Source organism: Macaca nemestrina, chromosome 15 (assembly GCF_043159975.1).
Source record: "Macaca nemestrina isolate mMacNem1 chromosome 15, mMacNem.hap1, whole genome shotgun sequence".
NCBI classification, from domain to species: domain Eukaryota; kingdom Metazoa; phylum Chordata; class Mammalia; order Primates; family Cercopithecidae; genus Macaca; species Macaca nemestrina.
This window is the reverse complement of record NC_092139.1, coordinates 33,418,431-33,445,251: the sequence shown is the minus strand read 5'-3', so window position 1 is coordinate 33,445,251 and position 26,821 is coordinate 33,418,431. Positions and strand designations below refer to the sequence as shown.

Below are 26,821 nucleotides of genomic sequence, written 5' to 3'. Positions count from 1 at the left end.
GATTGGATGGTTGATCTGTTTTACATAAGACGTTTGCCTCTCATCAATGATCATATGGCTAATGATCCTTAATTATGTACTTATATATAAAAGTGGGCCACTGCAAAGCTTATTAGAAACTCAATGAATGATTTTGTTCTGTTTGGTTTTGGTATCTAATTTTCATAATAGATACTTTAGTGGCAATATTTGTGGTTCCTTTGTTTGTTTGTTTTGTTTTGCTTTGCTTTTTGAGACAGAGTCTCACTGTCACCCAGGCTGGAGTACAGTGGTGCAATCTTGGCTCACTGCAACCTCCATCTCCCAGGTTCAAGTGATTCTCCTGCCTCAGCCTCTTGAGTAGCTGAAATTATAGTTGTCCGCCATTATGCCCGGCTAATTTTTGTATTTTTAGTAGCGACAGAGTTTTGCCATTGTGGCCAGGCTGGTCTCAAACTCCTTGCCTCAAGTAATCTGCTGGCCTCGGCCTCCCAAAATGCTGGAATTACAGGCATAAGTCACTGCACCTGGCAGATATTTGTTAATTTTTAAGAATGAGAGATTAAAATGCTGATTAAGCACATGAATGGGGCTTACCAATTGTGACATTGACAGTAAGGTGATTTGACTGGGTCATTTAGTGGAGAAATGCCGGTGTCAGTTTTTTTAGACTCTTTTCTACTTCTCTACTAATCTCCTGCTGGGAATTCTGAGAGTTAAGTGGAGAATGAAGCCTGGGGGCTAAATAGTTTCTCAGCAACCAATATACATGCTTCAGCTAATCCTCCCATTTTCTGCTTACTAAGTTTATCTTCAGTTATGCTTGGAATCCGCAAGTTCAGAGGGCCTGTTTCACCCTTGCTATAGAAAAGCTTGAAGTCTTTTTTTCAGGATTGGGGTAGTATAGTATTAAGTACAGAGTGATGGCTGGCTGCATGAAAAGGAGAAGGAATAGAGTATCTAAGGATTTGATTCTTAAATACTATTTCAACCAAACCTCCTTATTTTAACTCCTCCACATTTCCCCCTATTTCCAGATGTTTATGGTGCCACTAGATTCTGAGCTCTTATTTATTTTGTGGTTTAAATTGGGTTGGTCCTTTGTTTTCTCCACTTCCAGCTTTAATTCAGTTTTCTTTAGACTGCTTACTCATTTCCAGCTCATCCAGCTGCCTTCTAGCTTCTAAATTGTTGTGTCCTCTATTATCTCCTCATATTTATTGGTTTATGACTTTTAAAAAAATGTTGCTATAGTTGCTGTCGCTTAAGTGAGGTTTGGGGAGTGAATAACTAAAAATATTTGTATTCAATCCACTGTTTTTACCCAAAAGTCAATGATGTGCTTTTATAAATTGTATTTTATTTTAATTTCTGATGTTTAAAAATGCTATTGGCCGGGCGCGGTGGCTCACGCCTGTAATCCCAGCACTTTGGGAGGCTGAGGTGGGTGGATCACCAGGTCAGGAGATCGAGACCATCCTGGCTAACACGACGAAACCCCAATGAAACCCCGTCTCTACTAAAAATACAAAAAAAAAAAAAATTAGCCGGGCGTGGTGGCAGGCGCCTGTAGTCCCAGCTACTCAGGAGGCTGAGGCAGGAGAATGGCATGAACCCAGGAGGCAGGGCTTGCAGTGAACCGAGATCAGGCCACTGCACTCCAGCCTGGGAGACAGAGCAAGACTCCATCTCAAATAAATAAATAAATAAATAAATAAATAAATAAATAAATAAAGCTATTAACGACTGAACTCAGTGGCTCATGCCTGTAATCCCAGCACTTTGGGAGGCCGAGAAAAATTAGCCGGGCGTGGTGGTGGTGGGCACCTGTAATCCCAGCTATTCAGGAGGCTGAGGCAGGAGAATCACTTGAACCTGGGAGGCAAAGGTTGGAGTGAGCCAAGATCACAGCACTGCACTCCAGCCTAGGCGACAGAGTGGAACTCTGTCTCAAGAAAAATTAAATTAAATTAAATTAAAATTTTAAATGCTATTAACATTGTTTTTTATTTTTAACCAGAAAGTATTAATTTGGCAAATTATATTAACTGATTTTCTAATTTTTTTTCTTTTTTTTTATTTATTTTTTATTATTATTATACTTTAAGTTCTAGGGTACATGTGCATAACGTGCAGGTTTGTTACATATGTATACTTGTGCCATGTTGCTGTGCTGCACCCATCAACTCGTCAGCACTCATCAACTCGTCATTTACATCAGGTATAACTCCCAATGCAATCCCTCCCCCCTCTTCCCTCCCCATGATAGGCCCCGGTGTGTGATGTTCCCCTTCCCGAGTCCAAGTGATCTCATTGTTCAGTTCCCACCTATGAGTGAGAACATGTGGTGTTTGGTTTTCTGTTCTTGTGATAGTTTGCTAAGAATGATGGTTTCCAGCTGCATCCATGTCCCTACAAAGGACACAAACTCATCCTTTTTTATGGCTGCATAGTATTCCATGGTGTATATGTGCCACATTTTCTTAATCCAGTCTGTCACTGATGGACATTTGGGTTGATTCCAAGTCTTTGCTATTGTGAATAGTGCCACAATAAACATACGTGTGCATGTGTCTTTATAGCAGCATGATTTATAATCCTTTGGGTATATATTTTCAACTGAGGTACTGGGTTCATCTCACTAGGCAGTGCCGGACAATCGGTGCTGGTCAGCTGCTGCAGCCCCACCAGCGAGAGCTGAAGCAGGACGAGGCATCGCCTCACCTGGGAAGTGCAAGGGGAAAGGGAATCCCTTTTCCTAGCCAGGGGAACTGAGACACAGAACTGATTTTCTAATTTTAAATCCAACTTGCATTCCTAGGATAAACCCAACTTAGTCACAAAGTATTGACATTTTACATATTTCTGGACTTGCTGTGCCAGTGTTCCATCTAAGATTTCCACATCTATGTTTCCAAGAGAGATTGGCTTTCCTAATTCTGTACTATCCAGGTTTTAGTCAGGTTATGCTGGCCTCATAAAATGAGTGGGGAAATACTCCTTTTCTTTTTTTTTTTTAAGCATTATTTATACAAATGTATGTTATTGTTTTAAACAGAACAAAATAAGAGGCAGAAAATATTTGCATATAACAAATCCTAGCTTATAAATGTAGTTTTTTAGCGGTGATGTCTCTAATCATCATTCGGGGATTATTATTATTTTTTTTTTTTTCCTTCACTCTGTCTTGAGCACTGATATTGGAGAAGAGCATATCTGGCAAAAAGTGTATACCAGTGTCTCAAACCACTGGAAGGACCGGGAGGGCAAATATGATTTTTCTTAGGGGAAATACTCCTTTTCATCTTCTCTGGGAAAATTTGTGTGAACTGGAATTTTTGTTATTATTATTTATTATTTGTCCCACGAACGTTTGGTAGAACTTGTGGGTAAGCTATCTGGGACTGGGACTTTCACTCTTGACCAAGATGGAGTGACAGGGACTATATTGATCTTTCCACCTGAAACAACTAAACAATCAGGCAGAAAATATAAATTGATACTTTCTAAAACATTAGACATTGAGGAATGGAGGACAGTGTTTCTTGAGATATGATAAATAAACAATGCGAGCCCTGTGAGTGCCCCACCTTATTGCCTTGAGAGAAACTTCAGACCATAAAACAGGAAGACAGAAAAAGTAACGTTTTTGTGTTTCTTTTTTTCTCCTTTCTTAATCTTATATTTGAAATTTTTTTCTCATTCCACTTTTCCCTTCTGCTATTTTAAAAGTTATGCCTTCTATTTATATACCTAATGGTGTGTTTTTCAAATCTTTTTGACCATGACACAATATATTTTACATAGTGATCAAGATATGTATGATGATATATATATGACATAGAAATCATAATATATTAGATATACATATATTGAATTATTATTATTGAATTCAATTATCAATTGATTGAATCAAAACTTCTTTTTTTTTTTTTTTTTTGAGACGGAGTCTGGCTCTGTTGCCCAGGCTGGAGTGCAGTGGCCGGATCTCAGCTCACTGCAAGCCCCGCCTCCCAGGTTCACGCCATTCTCCTGCCTCAGCCTCCCGAGTAGCTGGGAGTACAGGCGCCCGCCACCTCGCCCGGCTAATTTTTTTTTGTATTTTAGTAGAGACGGGGTTTCACCGTGCTAGCCAGGATGGTCTCGATCTCCTGAACTCGTGATCCGCCCGTCTCGGCCTCCCAAAGTGCTGGGATTACAGGCTTGAGCCACCGCGCCCGGCTTGAATCAAAACTTCTATGAGACAGTAGTTGCTTTTACTGAAAGCAATATCCTCTTGTCTATTTTATCCTACTCTATCCTGTTTATCACTTTCTAAAATGATTTCATAACTGCCATGAAAAGACTCTAGGAGTCTTTCCCCTTATCCCTGCCTCCTGTTACTTACACATTTGAGATCTCCTTCCCTTGAGTGTAGGTAGGACCTGTGACTTGCTGTTAACCAACAGAATACAGGTGGTAAAGGGGATGGAATGTAATATCTGTGATTACATTGCATAAGATTATAATCTATCTTGCTAGAAGTCCCTCTCCCTTGCTGACATTGATGAAGCAAGTGACCATGTTAGGGAGGCACACATGACAAGAAACAGAGGACACTCCCAGCCAATATCTGGCAAGAAACTGAGACCCTGGGTCTTACAACCTATAATGACTTGCAGGCTGCCAACAACCACATGAGCATAGAAACATATCCTTCCCCAGTTGAGTCTCAGATGAGATTGCAGCCCTCAACAACACCTTGACTGCAGTCTTGTGAGACCCTAAAATAGAAGACTTGGCTAACTGGGTGACTTCTGACCCACAGAAACTGTGAAATAATAAATATATGTTATTTTAAGTGGCTACACTTATGAAAATTTGGAATAATACAATGATTCTTTAATTGGTTGTCACTCCTCATTTGTTTAAAAAAAAAAAAGCTCTCTTTATGGGTATGTTAAATACTTTAGCACACATAATTAACTTGCCATTGTTTAAAGTTAATGACTTGAAATGGGCTGAGTAATATGTCTGAGTAAGTTTCTAATGTACCTAACCTCCCACAGATAACAACTATAAACTCTCAATAAAATACAAAACAAATTACTTGAAGGAACTGTTCACAGAACAAAAGCAGACAGATTCAAAAAGGGAGCTGACACTTGAAAGGAAGTAGCATGGGGTAAGTCTGCCACTTTTTTCAGCTTTTAGTCTCAGAGCAGGCCACAGTTGGCACCATATAAGACAGCTAAAACTCACAGAAAACCTTCAGTCTTTATGGCCTAAAAAACAGAGGACAGAGTTTGAAACCACCACAGACATTGCAAAGTAAGGGGGGAATCCCAAAAAGAGTCAGAAAAAGGGAACCACAATTTCTGTGTATAAACTTTGACCAAATCTCTGGCTGACCCCTGAATCTCATAAACACAGAGCAGACCTCATGCAGTCCAGCTAAGAATAAAAGACCCGAACTAAAGTTTGAGCTGCTACCCAAGAGACAGAGTTTGCAGTTGCAGTCCAACCAAATTAACTGAATGCCAAAAATGTCAGCATTCTTTGAGGAAATATGAGAGAATTCAAAGTTTCCATAACATGGCTTTCATAATATCTAAGTTACAATCCAAAATTACTCAGTATACAAAGAGAAAAAGGTGACCCATTCTCAAGAGAAAAACAACCAAGATCAACCTCAAGATGACTCAAAGGTTAGAATTAGCAGACCAGGATTTTAAAATAGCTATTATAACCTTGCTGTTTGACATAAATAAAAACGTGTTCACAGTGAATCTCAGCAGAGAAACAAACTATTTTAAAAACAGGCCAGAGCAGTGGTTCATGCCTGTGATCCCAGCACTTTGGGAGGCTGAGGTCAAGAGTTCGAGACCAGCCTCCCAACATAGCGAAACCGCATCTCTACTAAAAATACAAAAATTAGCTGGGCATGGTGGCTTACTCCTATAATCCCAGCTGCTCAGGAGGCTGAGGCAGGAGAATCACTTGAACCTAGGAGGCAGAGGTTGCAGAGAGCCCAGATGGTGCCACTGCACTCCAGCCTGGGCAACAAGAGCGAAACTCCATCGAGAGAGAGAGAAGAAAGAAAAGAAAAAAAGAGAAGAGAAGAGAAGAGAAAAAAGAAAAGAAAACTTTGTAGCCTGAGTTGAAAATGGTTCTTTTCAAGGTCTCTGTGTTTTTTCTACCAGGCACATCAAGTAATTTAAATTAAGTCCTTAACTAAGGATTTGGGGCCGAGTGCAGTGGCTCACACCTGTAATCCCAGCACCTTGGGAGGCTGAGGTGGGTGGATCACTTGAGGTCAGGAGTTTGAGACCAGCCTGGCAAACATGATGAAATCCCATATCTACTAAAAATACAAAAATTAGCCGGGTGTGGTGGCACATGCCTTTAGTCCCAGCTACTCAGGAGACTGAGGCAGGAGAATCACTTGAACCTGGGAGGTGGAGGTCACAGTGAGCCAAGGCCTCACCATTGCACACCAGCCTGGGTGACAGAGTAAGACTCCGTCACAAAAAAAAGAAAAAAAAAAAAAAAAAAAAAAAAAAAAAGGAGTGCCGTTCCAGCTGAGCTGCTGCCACAAGGAAGGTATCTGTGGCCATAAAGGAAGAAAAGGAGCATAGGCCTAAGGAGAAGTGAGTAACCCTGCTAACCATTAACCCTCTGTACCACACCCCCCAAGACCATAGGCAGTGGAGGTGGGACTTCAGGGGACAGTTCCAAGGGAACTGGATAAGCAGGATCACAACAAGGAGAAGAAAGAGGCACTGAGCAAGGCGGTAATTCGAAGATCACCTCCCACATTGACCAAGGAGCAGCTTCAGGAATGCTGCGGGAAGTCAGGGACCCTGAATGGAGGGACCGGCTGAAGCCGCAGCAAAAAAACATAAATTGTGAAGATTTCATGGACATTTATTAATTAATACTTTTATAATTTCTTAGTAATTAATACTTTTATAATTTCTTACGCCAGTCTTTACTGCAATCTCTGAACATAAATTGTGAAGATTTCATGGACATTTATCAATTCCCCAATCAATACTCCTGTGATTTCCTATGCCTGTCTTTAATCTCTTAATCCCGTCATCTTCATAAGCTGAGGATGAAGGTCACTTCAGGACCCTGTCATGATTGTGTTAACTGCACAAGTTGTTTGTAGAGCATGTGTATTTGAACAATATGAAACCTGGGCACCTTAAGAACAGGATAACAGCGATTTTCAGGGAACAAGGGAGATAACTTTAAAGTGTGACTTCCTGTGGGCCGGGCAGAACAGAGCCATATTTCTCTTATTAACAAAAACGGGTAAGATAAATATCCCTGAATTCTTTCCCCAGTAAGGAATATTAATAATTAACAGCCCTGGGAAAAGAATGCATTCCCAGAGGAGGCCTCTGAGTGGCCGCTCTGGGGGTGCCTGCCTTATGCAGATGTAAATAGGGATGAAACACACCCTAGTCTCCTGCAGCAACCCCAGGCTTGCTAGGATTAGGAAATTCCAGCCTGGCAAATTCCAGTCAGACTGGTTCTCTGCTCTTGAACCTTGTTTATCAATGACAATGTGTGCACAGCTGGACATGGAAGTTCATTAGTGATTCTAGTTTCGCCCTGACCTTGTGATCTCACCATGACCTCCTGCCTTGTGATCTTTTGCTGCCCTTGAAGCATGTGATCTCTGTGACCCACACCCTATTCGTACACTCCCTCCCTTTTGAAAATTGCTAATAAAAACTTGCTGGTTTTACAGCTCAGGGGGCATCACGGAACCTGCCAACATGTGATGTCTCCCTCGGACACCCAGCTTTAAAATTTCTCTCTTTTGTACTCTTCTCATACCAGCCAACACTTGCGAAAATAGAAAAGAACCCATGTGAAATATCAGGGGTCGAATTTCCCCCAATACAGGAACATCTTCAACCTGTGCCTGAGCATGATTATTTTGAGTTTTTTTCAAATGATACTAGCTCATATCCTATGCCAGAGCATACATCAACTTTAAAAACCAAGAGGACATTATTTTGTTCAGGGATTGCTTTGATGGTTATGTATTCCTTGACAATAAAGATCAGGAATATCCTGCTATCGTAGAATTTGCACCTTTTCAAAAACCTACAAAAAAGAAGACTAAGAAAAGAGATACCAAAGATGGGACTATTGATGATGATCCAGAATATAGAAAGTTTTTGAAAGTTGTGCCGCAGATAATGAGAAAATAACATCTACTCCAGAGACACTGCTAGAGGAAATAGAAGCAAACCATAGAGAATTAATAGCTAAAAAGACAACCCCACTTCTGAGCTTCCTGAAAAACAAGCAGAGAATGAGAGAAGAAAAGAGAAAAGAAGAAGGCAAGAAATAGAAAGAAAAAGACAACGAGAAGAGAGGAGGAAATGGAAAGAAAAGAAATGAAAAAGAAAAGATATAGAAAAGCTAAAGAAGACAGACAGAATTTAAGAAAGGGACAAGTTAAAAGATGAACCAAAGATTAAGCTACTCAAGAAGCCAGAAAAAGGAGGTGGAAAAGAATTGGACAAAAGAGACAAAGCCAAGAAACTGGACAAAGAGAATCTGAATGATGAAAGAACCAGAGGACAAAGTTGTACATTGCCCAAGCGTTCTGATAGCAAATTTAAAGATGAAATGCCAGGGCTGGGCGAGGTGGCTCCTGCCTGTAATCCCAGAACTTTGGGAGGCCAGTGTGGGCGGATCACTTAAGGTCAGAAGTTCGAGACCAGCCTGGCCAACATGGTAAAACCCTGTCTCTACTAAAAATACAAAAATTAGCCAGGCATGGTGGCGGGCACCTGTAATCCCAGCTACTTGGGAGGCTGAGGCAAGAAAATTACTTGAACCCAGGAGGCAGAGGTTGCAGAGTGAGCCGAGATTGCACCACTGCACCACAGAGCAAGACTCTGTCACAAATAAATAAATAAATAGATAGATAAGAAAAGCCAAAGAGACCTGAAGATGAGAGCAGCAGAGACTACAGGGAGGGGGGACGGGATTATGAATGAGATCAGGGCGCATACTTTGAGAGAGAGAGGCTGAAGCAGTAAGAGGAAGAGTGCCGTAGGCAGAAGGAGCGCTATGAGAAAGAGAAGACTTTTAAGAGAAAAGAAGAAATGAAAAAAGAGAAAGAAGTACTTCGGGATAAAGGAAAGAAGGCTGAAAGTGCAGAATCAATAGGCAGTTCAGAAAAAAACTGAAAAGAAAGAAGTGGTCAAGAGAGATTGCATAAGAAACAAGGATCCAGCGATGTAGCTTTACCAACCAGGAGCTTGAAGCTGAAATCAACTCTCTGCCCTGATGACAGCACCGAGTCTGGAAATTCAGCAATAGAAAAAAAGCAGGAAGGTGATATTAGCCATAGAAAAGAAGGAGGAGAGGAGTGATAAGTCCAGATGGCCTTAGGTGTCCTGACTGTCTAGGCAGCCAAAGAGCGCATGTTAAGCAATCGGGAAGTTCCTTCAGGGCAAAGGAATAGAGAGAAAGGGGATCGCTGTACTGGTGGGGTACACTGCAGAGGAGTAACTTTTATATCAAAGCAGGAACCTGATTGGAGGTTCAGAATTGAAAGTATAATTTCATTGTTTTTGCAGTTTCTACAAATTAACTTTAAAGTGTCAGAAAAAGGTGATGGCGAGGACATGCACTGCAATTCGCAGAGGAAAATGTCAAGTGAGGACTCCGTTACGTATCACATGAGAGGAAAATAAGAGCTGGTTCTAAAATCAAAAGCCGTTGTTCATCCTGAATTGAATTTTCTTAATTTGGGTGGAACAGAGTCGTTTTGAAGTCTTATTCTGATCTAGTTCTATTGCATTGTTGATGATAACTGTTGACTTTATGTAGTGTAGAAGCAACAAGCATGTCCTTTTAGTACAAGTACAGTGAAGGGTAGAACAAACTTTCATTGATGCAAAAATTTAAATAGTCATGTTACTTCTGTATCCAGTGTCCTAAAGTTTTAAGATTAGTTCTAGTTTTGTGTTTGCTTACATGAGCTTAGCATAAAGAATATTTTAACCATCTCATTTTGTCTTCAGCATTTTTTCTATTAAGAGGTAAAATGCAGGCCTTGTCAGCATTTTTTCTATTAAGAGGTAAAATGTAGGCCTTGTTTGACTCCTGACAATCCAGTGCATGTTTGATCTTAGATCTCGTGATCTGAGTGCATCTCTTCTCCAGGAAGGAAAGTGCACCAATGTCTGTTCCTGTTAAATAGCAACTTTTAGGGCTGGGCACGGTGGCTCACGCCTGTAATCCCAGCACTTTGTGAGGCCTAGGTGGGAGGATCACCTGAAGTCGGAGTTCGAGACCAGCCTGACCAATATGAAGAAAACCTGTCTCTATTTTTAGTAGCTGGGTAAAATTAAAATTAGCTGGGTATGGTGGCACATGCCTGTAATCCTAGCTACTCAGGAGGCTGAGGCAGGAGAATCACTTGAACCTGGGAGGCAGAGGTTGCGGTGAGCCGAGATGGTGCCATTGCCCTCCAGCCTGGGCAACAAGAGCAAAACTCCATCTAAAATAAATAAATAAATAAATAAATAAATAAATAGCAACTTTTAGTTTTAGCTTGTTTTGTTTTGATGTCAATAAATAGTAACAGCATTCAAAAATAAATAAATAAATAAAAGGGCAGGTGCGGTGACTCACACCTATAATCCTAGCACTTTGGGAGGCCAAAGCAGGCAGATCACCTGAGGTCAGAAGTTCAACACCAGCCTGGCCAACATGGCAAAACCCCGTCTCTACAAAAAAAATACACAAATTAGCCAGGCATGGTGGCGCATGCCTATGATCACAGCTACTCAGAAGGCTGAGGCAGGAGAATCGCTTGAACCCAAGGAGGCAGAGGTTTCAGTGAGCCGAGATGGCACCACTGCACTCCAGACTGGGCGACAGAGCGACACTCCGTCTCAAAAAAAAAAGATTTGGGCATCATCTAGGTAGTGTGAATTTTGTCCGCAAGCCCATGTGAGGGTTTAATTATATTTACAAGTACTTTCCCCATCTCCATTCAGTGTTGAGACTCAAGATAGGCCATTTTCTCTATGATTCTCTCAGTGGGGCATGTATCCTTATTTCTAATTCACCTTCACACTGATGTCATAGCCCTTTGAAGTCAAAGATTTACACAGAGGGGACTCCACTAAAGATTCCCCAATTTAGCTTTCTTTTCTACTAGTTGCATCACTTAATATTATAAAAACCAAGTAGAGCATGGGTTAAGTTGCTATAATTTAAAAAAAAATCAAAATACAATGAGAAGAGAAGTCTCACTCTGTCGCCCAGTCTGGAGTGCAGTGGAGTGATCTCGGCTCACTGCAGCCTCCCCAGGTTCAAGCGATTCTCCTTTGTCAGCCTCCCAAGTAGCTGGGATTAGGCGTGCACCACCACGCCTGGCTAATCTTTGTATTTTTAGTAGAGACGGGGTTTCACCATGTTGGCCAGGCTGGTCTCGAACTCCTGACCTCAAGTGATCCGCCCACCTTGGCCTCCCAAACTGCTGGGATTACAGGCATGAGCCACCGTGCCCCACCAAGAATGAGTTTTCAAAACCCGAGTTCAGAAGAGGGATTCTGAGAGGTTGGTTCTTAGATCTCTGAGGAAGGGGAAGGATGGCCCTAGGGCAGGTCCACCGCATGTTAGAACCCAGCAGGGGGCTGTGACAGACAGGCTGGTGCTGGGAACTTCATCTCCCTCTTCCCGGACCTTCTGGAGCTGGTGTTTGTGGCGCCTCCTGCTGGTCACTGGGTTCAAGCAGTTTGGAGCTGGCTGGAAGGATGGGAGGTATTAAAGTCTTGGGCCCTGGACCTTGTTGGCTGATCTCTCCCTGCTGACCTAAATGACAAGGGGAGGCGTGTCCAGTCAGAGTGTGAGGGCTGTACCCGTGGGCAGCTGAGGGAGCGTGAGCCACAGGCCAGGCACTCCCCCTCTCCCATTAGCTCAGCCGTGACATCGGACTTGCAGCTTCACTTTGGGCTGCCTTAGCCATGAAGCTCCTTTTGCTGACTTTGACTGTGCTGCTGCTCTTATCCCAGCTGACTCCAGGTAACCTGGACCTCCTCGAGGAAGGGGCAGGGCTTGCAGACTAAGGCCTGGTCAGGGAATCCCAAGGGTTAGAAGGATGGGCTGCAGCTTGCCATCTGGCACCACGTATAGGAGGCAGGAGGCGCCTCACCAGCAGCAGGTGCCAGCTGATAGATGCCAACTACGACATCCAGAACTGCTCTCTCAGCCGCTCCATCCCTCCTCTTCCTGCCCAGCTCCAGGGAGCATGTGGGGGTGGCCTAGTGTGTGAGGAGGAGTGGGAGGGGTGAGCAAGAGAAGCAGGAAAGAGGAGAGGCAGGTCTGACCCTTTTGCAAAATATTGCCCAGAATGAATGAAGCTTTGTGAAGATCACAGCCGCCTTAATGGCAGAGAAAACTCATTTATACTGTAGCTGTCTCTGTGCCAGACTGCACTGGAAGCTAGGACCATGGAGAAAAATGACATGGCGCCAGGGGAGCTAACTGGGGGAGACAGTTAAATAGCATTTACAACCCAGGGTGACATGGCTGTGACAGTGGGAAACCAGGGGGCTGGGCACACATGGTCCAGCCCAGGCTGAGGGAAAGGAGAGTCCTCCTGGAGGGATATCCTGAGTCCTAAAAAGTGAGTCAAAAATAGAAAAGGAAGAAGAAGAGAAAGCAGAAGGGGGTCCCAGGCAGAGAGGTCAGCCTACGCAAAGGTCTGGATGCGGGAGAGAGCATGGGAGCTTCAGGGACCTACATAACATGGAGGGGTGGGTTAGGAGAGAGGCGGGGGTAAAGCTGAGGAAGCATTCAAGCTCCAGGTCTCGGTGGGCCTCGAATGCCAGGTGAGGGACCCATGGGAAGGTTTAAACAGAGAAGGACCCTGGTCAGACCTACCACCCACCAATTCCAGCATGAGCCACCTACCCCTTCCTGCTCATCTGGCAGAAGTTTCCACCCACCCTGAGGCTGTCGGCTAACCTTTCTAGAGTCAGAAACATGTGACTTTCCTAAACAAGCTGACCTCAGTCCTTGTGTCTTCCTGAGGCCCTAAAACACCACTCACCTGGAGTAGAGAGGCAAGCCCAGACCCCGGGTTAAAACCTGCCCCATCGTTTTCTGACTCTGTGACCCCCAACAAGAAGCTCAGCTGCTCAGAGTATCAATTTCCTCAGTTCTCAAACTGCAATAACATCAAGTGTGTAGTAATGTCAGGATGAGGGAACAACACTGAACACACTGAAATTTTAGTCTGCAAAAGAAATATGTCTTCTTTATTTTCCATAACTCACCAAACTTTCCCAGGAACTTCCATCCTGACTGTGGGTGTTTGTGGTGGGAGGAGCAGGACTACAGAGATAAATGACATGGCACCAGGGGAGCAAACTAGGGGAGACAGTTAAATAGCACTTACAACCCAGGGTGACAAGGCACCTAAGGGCTGGGCCTGAACTCAGCGGTTCAATATTTATCTTTTCTGCTTTAAAATGATTTCTAAGCTAATTCAATCTCTTTTGAATAAGTGTTGAGTCTTTCAGCATGTATCTTTCTTCCATCACCCCTTCTCTTTCCTGGGATAGTATCTGGTTATAGGGAAAACTAACTTGATATGTCATCAAATAATTAATTGCTTCATTCAGTAAATATAGTTGAATGGATTTCTTGTTCCAAGCACTGTGATGGGTGCTAGAGGTAGAGCAGTGAATAAAACAAAACAAGATAAGCAAAATCTCTGTCCTCTTGGAGCTTACCTTCTACTAGAGGACCCAAAGAATTTGAAAAATAAATGAAACATATGGTATGTCAGATGATGAGTACAGTGAGCAGAATAGGCAGGAAAGGAAATAGTGAACACCAGGGGAAGGGGAAGGTGATTTGCGTTTTGTTTTGTTTTGTTTTGTTTTTTTAGAGACAGAGTTTCGCTGTGTCACCCAGGCTGGAGTATAGTGGCATGATCTTAGCTCACTGCAACCTTCACCTCCTGGATTCCAGCAATTTTCATGTCTCAGCCTCCTGAGTAACTGGGATTACAGGCGCATGCAACCATGCCTAGCAAATTTTTGTATTTTTAGTAGAGATAGGGTTTGGCCATGTTGCCCAGGCTGGTCTTAAACCCCTGACCTCAAGCAATCTGCTTGCCTCAGCCTCCCAAAGTGCTGGGATTATAGGCTTGAGCCACCATGCCCGGTCATTGCCATTTTTAAGAGGATGCTCATGGAATGTCTTACTGTGAGCTGAGGGAACAACTGGGGTGAGCCATGTGGATATGTAGGGAAGGAAATTCAAGTTGGGGAAAACAGCAAATGCAAGGGCCCTGGGACAGGAACATAAGGAGGTGGTGTCAGGTCCTGTGCTGGACCCTTACTGACTTCTGGGATCACGTCCCTCATTGGATGTGGTCAGTGAGTGTCTCGCTAGCACTTACTACTGGATTTCATGACTGATGAAATCTCTTAGCCCTTTTGGGGACCCCACTGACTCGACCCTTCATCTCAGCCAGATCTTCCATCTGGTCCTCAAGTTAAGGCTGTTCACACCCTCCCTTACTGCCTTCTGCACTAGGGGTGTACTCTTGGCAGGTCCCTTACTGGTTTTCCTATCTCAACCAGAGATAAGGAAACTTGGGGACCTTCTGGGTCTATTTTATTCAACAGAGAGCTGAGAGCGATGTTCAGTCACTTCCCTCAGCCATTTCTAGTCCCCCTTCAAGTAGCACCATGCGGTGCTGTATCCATGCTAAAGACAAGAATTTCTCTAAAGAGCTACCAGTTTCCCTGAGATATGCTCTAAGAGGCAAAGAATAAGTGTCCTCTGCATTGGCAATTTTTTCCAACCAATCTGGGCATTCATAGCAAGAGACTCTCTTGCCCCTACCTTTCTCACATTAATTATCTCTACTTCCTGAGTGTTCAGGTCAACCAGTAGATGGCTAGCGGGAGACACATGAAAGGGCTTTGTCCCTAGCTTGTTGGTGCGTCCACCATCCGGCTGGCAGAATGAGGCATGGGTTCTAGCAGGGCTCTCAGGCCCAGTGCTGCTGCTGCAGGAGCTGGATTTAAACTTCCAGCTTCCCTGGAAATTATGGGTAGAGTATTTCCCCTCTACTTCCCGTTGGGTATGGTAGTGGTGACAGAGGTTAAATGGGAGCTACTTTAGCCTGACCCTCAGCTTTAGCCTCCTATAGCTTATGGTGAAGTGGTATTGCCTGAACCCGCCAGGTTCACCTAATAATGTATAAAGGAGCTCTTTGAAATTTGGAAATCCCTGAACTTCCTTGATAAATGTTGGTCCTTAAAATTGTCTTTCTATGCACAACCCTTATCTCATTTAAGCTGAGCAATGAGTTTGTTGTTCTGTTGTTCACCATTCCCCCAAAACCCAGAAACTCTGCCCAATTCTGCTTTATGACAATCAATGGATCTTATGATTAAAGGGGATTGAAATATGCATCACTTTAATATTTTCAAAATATTGTCATACTCACCATTAGGTTAATTGTGGGAATTCAGGAGACATATGTAAAGCCCAGAAACCCAGCAGAGATGATATTTAGGTGGCACACCTGCCCTTCCATTATACATCCTCACAGCACCCTGAGTTCTTTCTTTATAATTTTCACCAGATTCTAGTTAATCAAATATCTGGGTATCTATTTTTTAATGGCTCTTTCTCCCCTGATTTGACTGGAAGTTCTCTGAGGGTAGGTGTCTCACTCATGTATAGTTTTATCTCCAATGTATAGGCCTTTCAGTCTATACATGTGAGTATTTCCCTGGTGTAGATATCTGGAAAGGAATTGCTAGGTAAAGACTGTGTATAGTTTTAAAATGTGTAAGTTATTGCTCAGTAGCCTCCACAGATGCTAAAAAAAGTGTATGAATGTCATTCCCCTCACTCACCAATAGTTCCTCTTGACACTCTTAAATTAAAAATTGAGATTTTGTTGTTAAATGGTTGCTTTTTCCTTATCTTTTTGTAAACTAAAACACAGAATCACAGGTACTGCACACCACATAATACAAGTGTGCAGCTTAATGGAGGTTATAAGTGCACATCCTTGTAACCACCATGCAGGTCAATGAACAGAGTATTGACAGTCAGCCCAAAAATGTTTCCACCTATTGCATCCATCACAATTGTCTTCATCCTCCAAATTAAGCACTCTCCTGACTTTTATAGCAATCAGTTCTCTGCATTCCTTTACAGTCTCATTGCTAGGGGTGCATCCCTAGACACCCTATTTATACTGTTAAAATCTGATATCTCTTTAGATTCCTTGAATTTTTTAATTTACTGGTTCCATATTCATCCCTTTCTTATCTTTACAAGTTATCAGTGGAAACATACATAAGTCATTTGATCTATAACTTTCCACAATATAAATTTTGCTGATTGCATACTCAAGGTAAAATTCAACGTGTTCCTCTGACCTCTGCATTTTCTGCAAATTGGCATCTGTATCCAGAGGTTTGTGAGGAGGAATGGGAGGGGTGAACAAGAGAAGCAGGAAAGAGGAGAGCTTTCAGTGATCAATTTTCTCCATTTTCAAATACCTGAAAAAGTCTTTATTTCTCCACTTTTAGAATATTTTTACTCTGTAAAGAATTCTGGGCTAACTTTTTCCTTTTATTACTTTAAAGATCTCTCTCTACCATCTTCTAGTGTGCAGTTTCTGACAATAATTCTTCTGGGTTGTTGTTTTTTTTCTTGAGACGGTGTCACTGTGTCACCTAGGCTAGAGTGCAATGGCGTGACCACAGCTCACTTCAGCCTTGACCTCCCAGGCTCAAGTGATCCTCCCACCTCAGCCTCCCTAGTAGCCTGGACTACAGGTGCACACCAACACACCTGGCTAATTTTTCTATTTTTTTGGAGAGACAGGGTCTCACCTAGGTGGTCTCAAACTCTTGGGCTCAAGCAATCCTCCCACCTCAGCCTCCCTAGTAGCCTGGACTACAGGTGCACACCAACACACCTGGCTAATTTTTCTATTTTTTTGGAGAGACAGGGTCTCACCTAGGCTGGTCTCAAACTCTTGGGCTCAAGCGATCCTCCCACCTCAGCCTCCCAAAGTGCCAGGATTTCAAGTGTGAGCCACCACACCCAGCCTCTTCTAGCATTTTTATATTTTCTCCTGTGTACAAAATGTGTCTTTTCTTCTGGCTTAAGATTTCTTTCTTTCATATGATTTTGCAATTTGATTATTTGCATGCTTCTCTTTTGGTTTTATTCAGCTTGTAGTTCACCGAGGGTTATGGTTCTAATGGGCTTAGAGTTTTCATCAAACTTGAAATTTTTCAGCCATTATTTCTTCAAATACTTTTTATGCCTCTCCCCTCTCCTCTCCTTTTGGTATCCCAATTATATGCATGTTACACTACTTGTTATTGTCCCATGGGTCACTGACACTCTGCTCTTTTATCCCCCCCATCTTTTTTCTCTCCGTGTTTCATTTTGGATGATTTCTGTTGCTGCTATGTCTTCAAGTTCGTTTATCTTTTCTTCTTCAGTCTAACCTGCTATTAATCTTACTAAGTATGTTTTTCATTTAATATTTAATGTTTCATCTCAAGTATTCCTTGTGAATATATACATATACATGTTTTTTGTTTGTTTGTTTGTTGAGACAGAGTTTCACTCTTGTTGCCCAGGCTGAAGTGCAATGGCATGATCTCGGCTCACTGCAACCTCTGCCTCCCGAGTTCAAGCTATTCTCCTGCCTCAGCCTCCTGAGTAGCTGGGATTACAGGCATGTGCCACCACGCCCAGCTAATTTTTTTGTATTTTTAGTAGAGACAGGGTTTCTCCATGTTGGTCAGGCTGGTCTCAAACTCCTGACCTCAGGTGATTCACCGGCCTCAGCCTCCCAAAGTTCTGGGATTACAGGCTTAATCCACTGAGCCCAGCCATGAACATTTTTTACATCTTTATTTCTTCTCATCATGCTCATGGCTTCCTCTACCTTTTTTACTACTTGGAGCATATTTATCATAGCTGTTTTATCATCCTTGTCTGCTAGTTTCATCATCATTGTCATTTCTGTGTTGGTTGATTTGGTTTTTTCCTGATTATGGCTCATATTTTCTTGCTTTTTTTTTTTTTTTTTTTTTGGTATGCCTGAAAAATATTTTTACACTTTCAGTTTCTGTATTTTGTTATACTCCTTTAAAGAGTGTTAGATATTTTTCTGGCATGCAGTTAAGTTACTGGGAATCAGATGAATATTTTCGAGACTGACTTTTAAGCTTCGTTAGGATAGATACAGGGTATTCTTTAGTCTAGGGTTAATTTAGCCCCCTCTACTAAGGCAATAGCCTTCCGAGTACCAAATGCTGCAAATTTTACAGGGTCTTTCCACTCAGGCAGGTGGAAGCACAAGCTATTCCCAGACCTGTGCAATCATTGGGAATTGTTTTGCTTACTTCTTTTTGTTGTTTGCTATTTTTCCCCCAGGCCTTTGGTAGTTTCCTCTTGCACATGCACAGAAAGGTACTTAAAGACTAGAGGGTGAGCCAAGCATGGTGGCACATGTCTGTGGTCCTAGCTTCTCAGGGAAACCGAGGTGGGAGAGTCCCTTGAACCTGGGACGAGGAGGTTGCAATGAGCCAAAATCATTCCACTGTACTCCAGCCTGGGTGACAGAGCAAGACTCGTCAAAAAAAACAAAAAACAAACAAACAACAACAAAAAAAACACCACTCACATAAAGGCTTTATTCAGCTGATGTACACCAAGGTCACTCTGTCAGTCAAAGGTGGGGAGCAAAAAAAGAGAGTAAAAGAAAAACAGTGATAGGTGAAAAGGGTCAAAAGCAAGGGAAACAAGGGACCTTCTATCACATCTGCTTCCATCCATTTACAGACCTTTCAAACCCAGAGCCTACTTCTTAGGACTGACACTGTCTCCCTTCTTTTTTCTGCTTTGTGTCAGGTGGCACCCAAAGATGCTGGAATCTTTATGGCAAATGCCGTCACAGATGCTCCAAGAAGGAAAGAGTCTATGTTTACTGCCTAAATAATAAAATGTGCTGCGTGAAGCCCAAGTACCAGCCAAAAGAAAAGTGGTGGCCATTTTAAGTGCCTTGAAGCCTGAAGCCGTGAAAATGCAGATGAAGTTACCCAGTGGATTCCCACACTCTATCAATAAACACCTCTGGCTGATCCCTGCGTTTGCCTGTTAGTGAAGCCCAGCAGCTCTCAGGAGTGCCTTTCGGGTGGTTTGGAATGTCAAAACTGTTTTCACAATAAATAAGACATTTTTTACTTTTTTTTTTTTTTTTTTTTTTTTTTTAGATGGAGTCTCGCTCCATCTCAAAGTCTCGCCCAGGCTGGAGTGCAGTGGCGTGATTTCGGCTCACTGCAAGCTCCGCCTCCCGGGTTCACGCCATGCTCCTGCCTCAGCCCCCCGAGTAGCTGGGACTACAGGCGCCCGCCACCACGCCCGGCTAGTTTTTTTTGGTTTTTTTTTTTTTTTTTTTTTTGCATTTTTAGTAGAGACGGAGTTTCATTGTGTTAGCCAGGATGTTTCTGATCTCCTGACCTTGTGATCCGCCCACCTCGGCCTCCCGACATTTTTTACTTTTTTAAGCTCTCTCTTTCACAAGTGTATAGTGGAATTTTCTGGAATCTCCATGACATATAATGACATAATTGTTCTGGCAGCTAACGAAAGATGTGCTTATGTGCTCTTGTGTAGAATTTTTTAAGGTAGAAGGCTTAAAATATAAGTATGCTCATTTTCAGAGATTCATGCAATTTGTTCTCAGTAATTCTACTGTCCCCTTACAAACTATCTTTGGTTATATTATTAACTGTAATAATTACTCTCTATACCTTCATTATCATCTAATAAGTCATTACTTTGAAATCCCACAACTTACCTTGCACCACAAGAAATAAGAATACTTTGTCGTCTTGGTTTGCAGAGGTATTTTGTTCTAATTTTTTTTTATAGAGATAAGGTCTCGCTTTTTTACCCAGCCTGGTTTTGAACTCCTGGCCCGCCTCCCAAAGTCTCCCAAAGTGCTAGGAATACAGGAATGAGCCACCATTCCCATGGGGCCTTGCAGAGATATATTAACAACAGTCCTAACTGTCTAACAGAAGAAAGGACATGCTCTCCCTTAGGGAAAAAATAACACCTATTCTAGTCTCTATAGTTCTCCTGAATACAATTTCTGACAAATATACAATTTTAAAATTATAAGACATGCACAGAAGCAGGAAAATATGGCCCATAATCAAGAATAAAAATAATCAATTAGAAGCAGACCCAAAGATGGTGATACGGCTTGGATCTGTGTCCCCGCCCAAATTTCATGTTGAATTGTAATCCCCAGTGTTGAAGGTGGGGCCTGGTGAGAGGTGATTGGATCATGGAGGTGGATCCTTCATGAATGGTTTAGCACCATCCCTTTGGTATTGTTCTTGTGATAGAGTTCTCACAAGATCTGGTTGTTTAAAAGTATGTGGTACCACCTCGCTCTTCACTTCCCCCTGCTCTGACCATGTAAGACAGGCTTGCTTCTCCTTCACCTTCTGCCATGCTCAAAAGTTTCCTGAGGCCTCCTCAGAAGCCTTCATGCTCCTTGTGCCATGAGTCAATTAAACCTCTTTTCTTTTTTTTTTTTTTTTTTTTTTTTTTTTTTTGAGATGAAGTCTCACTCCTGTTACCCAGGCTGGAGTACAGTGGAGTGATCTCGGCTCACTGCAATCTCCACCTCCCGGGTTCAAGCGATTCTCCTTCCTCAGCCTCCCATGTAGCTGGGATTACAGGCGTGCACCACCACACCTGACTAATTTTCATATTTTTAGTATAGACAGGGTTTCATCACGTTGGCCAGGCTGGTCTTGAACTCCTTACCTCAGGTGATCCACCCTCCTCGACTTCCCAAAGTGCTAGAATTACAGGCGTGAGCCACCATGCCTGGCCTAAACCTCTTTTCTTTATAAATTACCTGGTCTCAGGGTTTTTTTTTAATACCAGTATGAGAACGAACTAATACAGATGGAGTAGTTGTTGGAATTAACAGACAACCTTAAAATAACTGTTATAAATATGTTAAAGAAATTAGAAGAAAATATTGATAAAATGAATGAAAGCATGAAGAATCTAAATACACAGACAAATAGTGTATTATTTTCCCCTACTGCATTACAAAACCACTCCAGAACTTAGTAGACTAAAATAACAACTATTCGTCATTTTTCACAATTCAGCGCATTGATTAAGTGGTTCTTCTGATATTCTCAAGAGGTCATTCATGTTACTACATCTCTCTTCACATAGCCTCTCCACCTCAAAGAAGTTAACCTTGGCTTCTTCCATGATAGCTGGGGCCAAGAGCCTCCCAAAGTGCTAGGAATACAGGAATGAGCCACCACTCCTGGCCTTGCAGAGGTATATTAACAACAGTCCTAACTGCCTAACAGAAGAAAAGATATGCTCTCCCTTAGGGAAAAAATAACACCTATTTTCATCTCTAGAGTTCTCTTAAATACGTTTTCTGACATATATGGATAAACCTCAACATCTGGCATTTCTCAAATTTCTGTTTGTATTACATTTGCTGAAGTCCCACTGGCAAGTCATATGCTAGTCACTGTGAAAGAGGACTACATAAGGGCATAAATACTAAGAGCATGATGGAAACTCTAAGAATAAATTGGGCCTTCTAAACTGAGACATACTAAAATTAAGAATGTATTGGATGGTAAGCCAGGCATGGTGGCACATGCCTGTAGTCCCAGCTACTTGGTAGGCTGAGGCAGAAGGATCACTTATGCCCAGGAGTTTAAGTCTGTAGTATGCTGTGATCATGGCTGTGAATAGCCACATGTGCACTCCAGCCTGAGTAACATAGCGAGACCCCACCTCTTTAAAAAAAGGAATCTATTGGATGGGTTTAACAGCAGAAGACAGGGCATTGTAGAAGAATGAATCAGTGAACTCAGAGACAGATTAGAAAATATACAAACCAAAGCATAGAGAGAAAAAATGCAAAAGAAGCATAATAGAGCATGAGAGACTTATGGGACAATATCAAATGATCTAACATGTATATAATTAAATCCCAGAAGAAGAGATGGGAGACCAGGCACAATGGCTCACACATGTAATCTCAGCACTTTGGGAGACTGAGGCAGGAGGATCACATGAGTCCAAGAGTTCAAGACCAGCTTGGACATCATAATGAGACTCCCCTTCTCTATTATTTTTTTCTTTTCGAGATGGGGTCTCAACATGTCGGTCGTGAACTCCTGGGCTCAAGTAATTTGGCCTGCCTCAGCCTCCTAAAATGCTGGGATTATAGGAATGAGCCGCCATGACCAACCCCCACCCGTCTCTATCAAAAAAAAAAAAAAAAAAAATTTAAAGAGGTGAATGAGGAAGAAGAAATATTTTTAAAAGATAATAGCTGAAATTTTTCCAAAATTGTTAAAAGACATCAATCCACAAGAAGTTCAGTGAACTCCAAAGCAGCATAGACACAAAGAAAATCAAACCTGCCGGGCATGGTGGCTCAAGTCTGTAATTCCAGCACTTTGGGAGGCCGAGTCAGGCGGATCACCTGAGGTTAGGAGTCTGACATCAGCCTGGCCAACATGATGAAACCTCGTCTCTACTAATAATACAAAAATTAGCTGGCCATGGTGGCACAGACCTGTAAGCCCAGCTACTAAGGAGGCTGTGGCAGGAGAATAAAAAAGGAGTACAGACAGTATAATTCCATTCCTTAAACATTCTAGAAAATGTAAACTAATCTACAGTAGAGTTCATCAGTGCAGTGAGAGTTCATCAGTGCTTGGGACAGTATGTGGAGGGAAAACAGAAAGCAGTATTATGAAAGGATTACAGGCTGGGTGCAGTGGCTCATACCTGAGGATCCAGTTTCCCAAATAAATTTGGGGTTCCTTGTGTAAAATTCCCTCCATTGAAATACCTAGTATGGTTTTTGTTTTCTAGCTAGATGATGACTGATACAGTACATGGGACATGATTTATTCATTTATATTGAATAAATATATATTGCCTTCCCAGATGAATATATATATATGAATATATATGTATTCATTTGTTTATTCAACTAGAAATTTACTGAGTACCTATGTGCCAGTTTAGTGCTTGGGGAGGGGGGTACCTTACGATTGGAGCTGGTGCCTCTGAAGGACATTGCAGTACTGGCAATGAACCCATAACTACCTAAGCTGCTGGGAGGATACAGATGGAATCCAAAGCAGAGAGTGAATGCCTTCTCTCCTCACCTCCCACTTTCCAGACTCCCATCATTGTCTCCAATTAGCAAACTCTTAGCAGGAAGCCACCTGGTGAAGGAGTCTGGGAAATTGTAATATCGGACTCCCAGCCCCAGCAACACAGAGCTGAATATAGGCTGGGTTTGAGGCCGCACTGGCACACCATTTAACTTCTGAGATGTAAGTATAAATCTGAAGTAACATCCCAAAAAAGTAATCATCAGTATTAATTATTACAAATTCTAGAAGTCACGTTTTAAAGGTTTAATATTAGAATGCAGGAACAATTATCCCTGCAGTCACTGTCCTGCTCATCTTAGTTCATTGTGGCCTCAACCTCTTGGGCTCAAGCAGTCCTCCTACTTCAGCCTCCAAAGTAGCTGGGACCACAGGCATGTGCCACCATGCCTGGCTAATTTTTTTTTTTAATAGAGATGAGGTCTCTTTATGTTGCCCAGGCTGGTCTTGAAGCGAAGGAGTTGCTGTACTAAATAGATGCTGTACTAAATAGATGTTATTTGCTGTACTAAATAAATGCTGTTTCAACATCCACTAACTTTTTCAGTCATGGAAGAATGTTAACTCAAAAAAATGAATTTGGCCACATGTGGTGGCTCATGCCTGTAATTGCAGCACTTTGGGGGGCTGAGGCAGGAGAGTCTCCTGAGCCCAGGAGTTCCAGACCAGCCTAGGCAACATAGGGAGACCTCATCTCTACCAAAAAAAAAAAAAAAATTAAAAATTTTCCTGGGCATGGTGGCATGTGTCTGTGGTCCCAGCTACTTGGGAGGCTGAAGCAGGAGGATTGTTTGAGCCCAGTAGGTTGAGGCTGCAGTGAACAGAAATCACATCACTGCACTCCAGCTGCCTGGATGACAGAATAAGGCCCTGTCTCAGAAAAAGAAAAAAAAAGGAAACAACAAAGGAATTTCATATTCCCAATACAAAGAAATAATAAAGGTGATGAATATGCTAAATCCCCTTATTTGACCATAACACATTATATGTATGTATCAAGATATCACATGTACCCCATAAATATGTATAAATATTTTTTTTCATTTTTAATAAAAATTTTAAAATTGCCAGGCATGGTGGTGTGCACCTATAATTCAAGCTGCTTGGGAGGCTGAGGCAGGAGGATCACTTGAGCCCAGGAGTTCAAGTCCAGCCTGAGCAACATCTCAAGATCCCATCTCTAAAACTGAATAAATTAATTAAATTCAAAATTAAAAGATAAAAATAAATAACTAAAAATTTAAAAATAAAAATAATTTAAAAGAAAATGAATTTCAGAAACATACTTCCTAAAAAGAACTTTCAAATTTAAAAATTTAGAATTTGCACCTTGAAAAAATGTCAAAAATATTCTATCTTCAACTAGTGAAACTAGTTGTGGTTTATAGAAAAAATATCTGGCAAACTTCATTGTTTAATTTTTTAGCCTTCATAAAATTTGTGATTTTGAAAATTAGTGAGAATAAAATATGCCTAGGGTGCCTCACTTTTCCCTAACACTTTCCTCTGTTCTTCATTGACTTTATACCCAACAGTGTGTATAAATTGAAGGTGACTTATCATCGATGTCATGGTACATGGTTTTGGAGTCTTTCCTACCTGTGAAATTCTGAGGTGACAAAATTCACACTTAGCTTTTTATTCATCCTTACAAGGTGTGAGAAATTCTCAACCATAATTTTTTCCTAAAAGGCTTATGTCCTAAATGGAATTAAATAACTAAAGAATAACTAAAGGCAAGTACTTTTTTTTTTTGAAACAGGGTCTTGCTTTGTCACACAAGCTGGAGTGCAGTGGCGCCATCTCAGTTCACAGCAGCCTCAACCTTCAGGGCTCAAACGATCTTCCCACTTCAGCCTCCCAAGTAGCTGGTACTACAGGAACACAACACCTTGCCTGGCTAAGTTTAGTATTTTTTGTAGACAGGGTTTCGCCATGTTGCCCAGACTGGTCTTGAACTCCTGAGCACAAGCCATCCACCCACCTTGGCCTCCCAAAGTGCTGAGATTACAGGTGTGAGCCACCACGTGTGGCCTCTTAATAGTTGTTGTTGTTTTTTTAATTCGATGAATGGTATTTTAACAAAGATTTGAACTATAATATAATCTCCATTATTTTGCCTAGTGTTAATATTCACAATATTTAAAATATTGATTGGATATAACATTCTGAAGGTTATCAAGCTAACAAATTTTAGGTCTCAATATTTAAATTAACTCATATTTTCTCCTAAGTTGAATTGTTGAAAGTTCTTAATTATTTTTCTAACACTGATAGCTTTCACAATCGTCTTTAACTGTTGCAACATTTTATTCCTACAGTAATAAATATATACTTCTATCTCAAATGACTAATGAATTTAAACATGTAAAGTGCATGAGATTTCATTCCAAGTTACATCTAAAGTGTTTACTACATGTGAAAATGAATATTCATATGTAAATGATAAATCCAAATGCTGTGTTCCAAAGGTGTTATGCTTATTGGACATGCTGGTTTACCGTGCAATTACAAAATCATTGAACACACACAAGTTCACGGTGCCACAAGTGACTCTGAAGTAGGTATCTGGCAATTCATCCTTCCAAAGGGTGAAGCTAAGGCTGGATGCTGAGACCAAAGTCAAAATTGGGCTTATTCTTAGAATGTAAGCTCCATACAGGTAGGGATTTATCTGTTTTGCCCCCTGCTGAGTCCTCCATTATTTAGAATAATGCCTGGCACATCAAAGGTATTCAATAAATATAAGTTGAATTAATGAAAAACAGAAAAATAGAGTGCCGATGCTAGTGGTGCATAGGTGAAAATCATCAACAGTTGCTTTTCAGCTGGGACAAGGATGGAAATCATGAGGCGTGCCCAAATCAGAGAGACCTTAGTTTCGGCCAAGAGCTCACTGCACTTAAGCCAGTCTACCGTGAGTTCAAATTAGGAGGAAAGGAGCGAAATTAATGAACACGTACAAAATGTTGGAGATATATCATTAAAAATTGTGCCTTGGCTGGGCGCGGTGGCTGAGGCCTGTAATCCCAGCACTTTGGGAGGCTGAGGGGGGGCGAATCACTTGACCCCAGGAGCTCGAGACCAGCATGACCAACACGGTGAAACCCCGTCTCTACTAAAAAAAAAAAAAAAAAAAATAGCCGGGCGTGGTGGGTCACGCCTTTACTCGGGAGGCTGAGGCAGGAGGATGGCGTGAACCCAGGAGGCGGAGCTTGCAGTCAGCCGAGATCGTGCCACTGCATTCCAGCCCGGGCGACTGAGCGAGACTCCGTCTCCAAAAAGAAAAAGCAAATTCCCAAAATAACCGCTAGAGGGGAGTATCTCCCCTTGAGAGTCATTGATCTAGCCATTAAGAGAGTCCTGAAAACATTACTCCAGTCTCCTGGATCATCCAGCTCTTTACGACACGAATGGAGCTGCATCCTAAGCACAGATAGTTTACCCAGACTCAACTACATGTGCTCAGAAAAAAAAGATAAATTTAAAGAAAATAAGACTTGGGGTGGGTTTTTTCTTTTTTTTTTCTTACTTTTTAAATCAACTTTGTTTTG

At 41.9% G+C, this 26,821-nt stretch overlaps 1 protein-coding gene and 1 pseudogene across 1 annotated transcript; both read left to right on the top strand.

Moving 5' to 3' along the window:
• Window positions 1-5,138: 5,138 nt before the first annotated feature.
• Window positions 5,139-9,423, top strand: LOC105496518 (regulator of nonsense transcripts 3B-like; annotated as a pseudogene).
• Window positions 9,424-11,876: 2,453 nt separating this feature from the next.
• Window positions 11,877-19,154, top strand: LOC105496154 (defensin beta 123). Its single transcript, XM_011766277.2, has 2 exons — window positions 11,877-12,030; window positions 18,925-19,154. Exons 1-2 carry the CDS (start codon window positions 11,973-11,975, stop codon window positions 19,068-19,070), a joined length of 204 nt encoding a protein of 67 aa, XP_011764579.1. The 5' UTR covers window positions 11,877-11,972; the 3' UTR covers window positions 19,071-19,154.
• Window positions 19,155-26,821: the final 7,667 nt, after the last annotated feature.